This window comes from Lactuca virosa, chromosome 7 (genome assembly GCF_052849685.1).
Source record: "Lactuca virosa cultivar CGN04683 chromosome 7, Lactuca_virosa_CGN04683_v6, whole genome shotgun sequence".
Classification (NCBI taxonomy): domain Eukaryota; kingdom Viridiplantae; phylum Streptophyta; class Magnoliopsida; order Asterales; family Asteraceae; genus Lactuca; species Lactuca virosa.
In genome coordinates this window covers 41,524,210-41,530,718 of record NC_136432.1, presented here as the reverse complement: position 1 = coordinate 41,530,718, position 6,509 = coordinate 41,524,210, and the positions used below count along the sequence as shown (strand labels likewise).

At 33.1% G+C, this 6,509-nt stretch overlaps 1 protein-coding gene across 1 annotated transcript; it reads left to right on the top strand.

Moving 5' to 3' along the window:
* Positions 1 to 4,615: 4,615 nt before the first annotated feature.
* LOC145124936 (ethylene-responsive transcription factor 12-like) lies at positions 4,616 to 5,383 on the top strand. The gene has a single exon (XM_079060416.1). The coding sequence runs from the start codon at positions 4,694 to 4,696 to the stop codon at positions 5,225 to 5,227; it is 534 nt and encodes a 177-aa protein (XP_078916542.1). The 5' UTR covers positions 4,616 to 4,693; the 3' UTR covers positions 5,228 to 5,383.
* Positions 5,384 to 6,509: the final 1,126 nt, after the last annotated feature.

Below are 6,509 nucleotides of genomic sequence, written 5' to 3'. Positions count from 1 at the left end.
TCTATACGAGTATGTGTGTTAGGTATAATTATCTACTTAATATACAAGTAGTATACCTACAATTTTCTTGTACCTAGAGTATAAGTGTTTAGGAAACTTATACTTAACATTAATACTTGTATAACGACAAAGTATAATGCTTCTAACAATTTGCTACCATGAATCCGTAACCGCGGCTATATGACTAGTTTCAAACCTCGACTTGATGCTACAAGTTTCGCATCTTAAGATAAGTTCCACACGCTTCATCAATGTCGGAACAATAAACAAACAAAAGGACAATTCGTCACTCGCACACCGTTGTGTAGTAGCTAGCAACCACGAGTGGGGTTGTCAACCCGTATCTTATTCATACACGACTTCCTCCCTCACACGGGATTAACGGTTACAGGTCAGAGGATTTTCCCTAAGATTTCCAATCTTAGTTGATGAATACAATAACTCATGTAGACTTGTCGAGTTCCCTTAGTTCTAGTAGTAAAATCATATTCGTGTCTAAAACCCTAAGTTATTAGACTATGCTTTAAACATTACTCCTAATATTTATAATACTTAGGCAGTACAACAGCTATAATTAGAATTAAAACCAAGTTTTATCTTGACATAAAACCAATAATAACAACGTACATATCAATTAACATATAGAACTTCCGAGTATAACTCTGGAACTATATCGCACACAACATATATATAGAATCCTAAGTATAACTCAAGATCTACATTAATACAAGAAAATGCTAACAAGTTGATAATAATTGTATATATTCAACATATTATATTTAGAACAACTATATCCCGATTATTATAACTATCTACGTTGATACTAATATACTATCATATAGACATAATAATAACGTATATAAAATATTTAGCATGAGTTTTCCCCCGAAAATATTAGAAAGTGGGGCCGTGAAACTCACCTTAATAGCGTAATTTTATGTAATCTAAGCAGAAACGGTCAGTGGTACGAGGTCGTCGGGGCTCGGGATGCAAGAGGGCTTCAGCAAATGAGAGAAAGGAAAGAAGTTCAGGTGTAGGAATAGCTGAAGTCGGACCTGCTATTTATAGTAATATTTTTGGCCCTCACGTCGTGAGTTTTATAAGACTCACGTCGTGAGTCTAGCATGATCATCTCGTAGACTTGCCATTTGCGTCCCTAGCTTCGGAAGGTGGTCAGATGAGTCCTCACATCGTGAGATATCCTTGCTCACGTCGTGAGTTTGGAACTTATCCCTTCGTAGCCTCGTCACGCACCTTCTAGATCCGAAATGTGGCAAAATGACTCCTCACGTCGTGAGATATCCTTGCTCACGTAGTGAGTTTGGAACTTATCCCTTCGTAGCCTCGTCACGCACCTTCTAGATCCGAAATGTGGCAAAATGACTCCTCACGTCGTGAGTTTCTGTGCTCACGTCGTGAGTTCAGTTTAATTAGGGTTTCTGACAGCTGAATCTTCGGCAGGTCGTAACATTCACATACGAACTCCGTATTTGACGTTCTTTATATGCACGCGTAGGTATTTACAAGTACTACAACTCTCTTTTAGACTCCAATAGCTAATTCTAAGTCTATTTTAAATTCCTCTTATTATAGAGATTTATAGTGTTCGGTTTATCATAACTTCTTCATGCGAAGTCAGATTCAGACGTTCTCTACATTTTTGGAATCGTATGGATGTATACTTTGAGTTGTATCATAAATTATGTATGAAAGTTCATACTTTAACATGAATTACATAGTAAGTTTATCACATTACTAGTTTAAAAAAATCACATTACATGATTGGCATAATCACATGTGATTGTTATTGACCTATTTTGACTGGTGTTACAGTACCAAGTCCCGAAATTAGGGTTTCCCAACCCAAACCAGACTCGCTGAGTCAGTCCCCTGACTCGCCGAGTCAGCCACTTAATCCGCGACACAGAACTCGCTCCTACTCGTCGAGTTCCTCCCTGGACTCGACGAGTTGACTCCTTGACTTAGGGTTTTCCTTTCCTTTCTTGGTCTTCTGAATTCGGGGTGTTACATAAAAATTAGATAAAATTACATAAATAGTTTTTGTGGTTTCCATAACTTGCATGAATGATCCTTTTTGCTCGCAACATTACTTTTTGTCCGTTAGTATGAGGTTAATTTGGTCTTTTAGGTATTAGAGATCGAGTTTGTGACCATGATTACACTATAGAGACCATTTATGTAATTTTTTCTATATTTTATGTTTATGAGTTTGTGACTTTTCTATCCATTTACTTTTTTAAAATGTTACTTTGACCCCTTTCACATTGAAATTTGTAAAATGTTACTTTCACCTCTATACTTTCTAAACTTTCGTGTTTACCCTCGTACTATATATATATATATTAATTTTCCTTAATAATTTTCATTCGTTAACCTACAAAAAACTAATTTTTAATGTGTTTATGTTTATATATTTATCGGTATAAAATCAAGGTGGTCAACGTTTTGACGTAAATTTAGAACTTTTGTTTGTTATTTAAAAAAAATTACTTGTTTTTTTATGCACGTGTCGGTATGCACGTGTCGGTTTAAATTCGAGTTTGTCTTCGTTTCGACGTAATTTTTTTTTAAGTTTTCATGTTTTATTTTATAAGTTTCTTATGTATGATTCGGGTCACATATAATAACTTTTGTTCGTTAATTTAAAAAAAAATGTATTATATTCGATTTTGCTTACATTTCTATGTATTTGTTTTTACATTTTCATGCTTAATTTTATGTACGGTGCCTACGTATAAGTCCGGTCACGTATAATAACTTTTGTTCGTGAACTTAAAAAACGTATTATATTCGAGTTTGTCTACGTTTCGACATATTTTTTCTCGTTAACGAACGTAAGTTATTATATACGACTCGACTCATACGTAGGAAACAGACATAAAATTAATCATGAAAACATAAAAATAAAAAAAAATTACGTCGAAACGTAGACAAACAAGAATAAAATATGTTTTTTTTTTTAATTTAACGAATGAAAGTTGTTATATGTGATTCGACTCATACGTTGAAAACATATATAAAATAAAGCACGAAAACGTAAAAAAAGATTACGTCGAAACGTAGATAAATTCGAATTTAAATCGACATGTGCATAAAAAAACAAGTAAGTTTTATTTTCGAAAGAGCACAAGTAAGCTTTTTTAGAAAAATTAACGAATGAAAGTTCTAAATTCACATCGAAAAGTTGACTGCCTTGAATTGATATCGACACATAGAACAAATTAACCAGGTAAAAATTGTTTTTTAGATTAACAAACGAAAGTTATTAAGGAAAATCTACAAACTAATAAACATAAAATATATAAAACGGAAGGATGAAAGTAACATTTTATAAAGTTCAAGGTGACATTTTAAAAAGTAAAAGGGTGAAAAAGCCACAACTCTTAAACATAAATTATAGAAAAAATTACATAAATGGTCCCTATGATTTACTTATGGTCACAAACCCAATCCTTGCTAACTAAAAAGACCAAATTACCCATATACTAACGGATAAAATGTAACGGTGTGAATAAAAGGACCATTCATTAAAATTTTGGAAACCATAGGGACCAAGTTTGTCAAAAAAATTTAAGAAGGACTAAGTTTGTGTCATTTGGTAAATCATAGGGACCCTTTATATAATTTTGTCTAAAAGTTATTTATTAAACGTAATAGTTTTACCCTTAAATTATAGGGTCAGACAATACACGATTTTGGTAAATGTATCTGTACAACATAAAGAAAAACATTTAAGCCCATAAATGACAAAACAATGTTTGTTTTAAGGATACTTAGGATTAGTACTTTGGTTTCACTCGTATCATATAAATAACCAAAGGCACTTACACACGTAAGCATGATCAACGTACCATAAACATCATTGTCTGAAAAGCAACGGCCAAGATCTAAGCTGGCCCCACTCCAACCATTGAATGTCTGCCGTCCAGCCGACGATTACGGGTGACCATCGTGGGTCCCTTCACTGCCGCTTTTCACACACAAAACACTAAATTATCATACATTTTCAATAATATCTATAAACTTATTTTTAAATCGATATAATATTTTAGTTATTACTTTGCAAATAAAAAGTATGTCCATTATCTAAAATAATTATTATTTTTCAGTTCTTAAGTTCTCAAGTCTTTTTATTTAATTATAAACAAACAATATCGTTTTCTATCTAAAAATATCAAAATAATGTTATGGAAATAAAAAGTTGATTTTGTATTTTCCCATAAAAGTATATTTTATGCATCATATTCTAACGATTAATAAAAAATCCTAAATAAAAACATATCAACGAATCAAACTAGTTAGACGATTAAAAATTTGTTCAAAATGCTCAATTTATTATATCTTGTGCCGGAATTTACAGTAATCAATTTATTATTTTTATACTGTACTTTCATTTATAATTATCTTATTATTTTTGGGATAAACGATAAATTTTGAATAAGTTGCCTTATACTATATCTATACGTTATTAATAATATATGTTTCCTTTATACTAATTATCTACAAAACTTAACAAAATTATAAACAAATTTATTGACAGATGAACCAGTTGTTGCATAAGTAGATATGTTTCTCCACCTATATATTTTATACCCGCCTCTTACCCCACCCCTTTTCACCTTTCCTTTCTAACACTTTCTCTCTCTAAAAAGTTCTCATTTTTTTTTCTTTCATGGCGTCTCCGGCGCATTATAGGGGCGTAAGGAAGAGGCCGTGGGGGCGTTACGCGGCGGAGATACGTGACCCATGGAAGAAAACCCGTGTTTGGTTAGGGACGTTTGACACCCCTGAAGAAGCTGCTTTGGCCTACGACGGCGCCGCCCGTTCTCTCCGTGGTCCGAAAGCCAAGACCAACTTCCCATCCCCGCCGTCTTCTCCGCCATCTTTGTCACTTGACCTGAATAGCTTTCCGTCCAATCACCATAACCACCACCAGCATATCAGGTGGGTGGCTGCACCACCGACACGGCAAGTGATGGTTGGAAGGGAGTTGGAGTTGCTTCATAGTGGAGTGGTCAGAGATCGCCACCACGGTGGTGCCTGTTGCTCGGCCATTTTGGTGGGCAATGGTGGAGGAGCCGGTGGACGTGCGGTGGAGGAGGGTAGTTCAGATGAGAAAACGGCGGGGTTTTTTGGGATTGTGAGACGTGGATTGGGTATAGATTTGAACGAGCCTCCACCCATTTGGCTGGGAGATGCATCGTAGGCTCGTAGCGTATTTTTTATGTTCGTACGACAGCGTTTTATGCCTTTTCTATCGATGTTTCTTGTTTTTCTATTTTCATCTTTATTTTCTACTTTTGTTAGTGTATGAGAAAGACCATCAAGCTCTTCTGTTAATATGAAATTTGATTGGCGAGTATAGGCATTTTTCTTCTGACTTTTTAAATTATTAGAACTTTAGATATTAATTTCGGGCTACTCACAAAAACGGTTAAACTGTTTTTTTAACGGCTAGATATTTATTAAGATTAGCAAAAAAAAAAAAAAAAAAAAAAAAAAAAAACCGGCTGTTAAGGATAGATCTCGTCACTAAAATAACAAAAATGAAAACAGTCTTAAAAATTAGAGAAAATTTCATTCGTATCGTTATAAATTTTATATATTATTTTTAAGTTCTTATAAATTTTATATATTATTTTTATATCCTTATAAATTTTAAAATTACATATATTCGATCTCAAACTTTAAAACTTAAGTTTATGTACAAACTTATATATATTTTAATTAGGTTTAAATCATTTAATATTAGAAAACATATTTTAAAAAAATACATATGATTGTACTAAAATACCCTTTCCAATCCCCTATTCTAATAAATAAGTACAAAATCGTCACGTGTCACTCTCCCAACCCCTCTAAATCGTTTTTTCCCGCTTCTTTTCTTCAGCTGCATTTACGTAAATGCCCTTCAATTCCTATACACGCAATAAATCCCAAAAAATCTGCATCAATTAAATGATTCTAAAAAACTATAATTATAATTTATAAATGACTTCTCTAATTGTTTAATATGCAAATTATATGCAGATAATATGCAAAAATCGGTAATTCAAATTTCAAATTCCTGATATCCGATAAAATATGAAAGTTTGTTTTTTGTAATTGGTAATTGATTAATTTCCAGTGATTAAATCCCAAAAAACTGCACCAAATAAATGCATACCGAAATATATACCACTATACCATCTATACGTTTTTGTATTCACGATTCTGCTTCAGAGATTTCTTGGGAAACAGTATTATTCTTCGGTTCTTCTTCACTATACCTTCTCAGTTTTATCTGTTTTAACATAAGTTATTCAAGAAATCAAGTTGCTAACATAAGTTCTTCAATCCTTCCCGTCGGTACCACGATTCTGCTTCTGAGACTAATTTGCAAAAGTTAATCTTCTGCAAAAGTTAATCTTCTCATAATCTCGCCATATAATTCAGTACTACATTCATTCACTGTTTCCTACACCTCTCTGCATCCAATCTAAGATTAT

Coding starts and splice junctions, on each gene's coding strand:
- LOC145124936 (XM_079060416.1), top strand. CDS start 4,694: ATGGCGTCTCCGGCGCATTATAGGGGCGTAAGGAAGAGGCCGTGGGGG.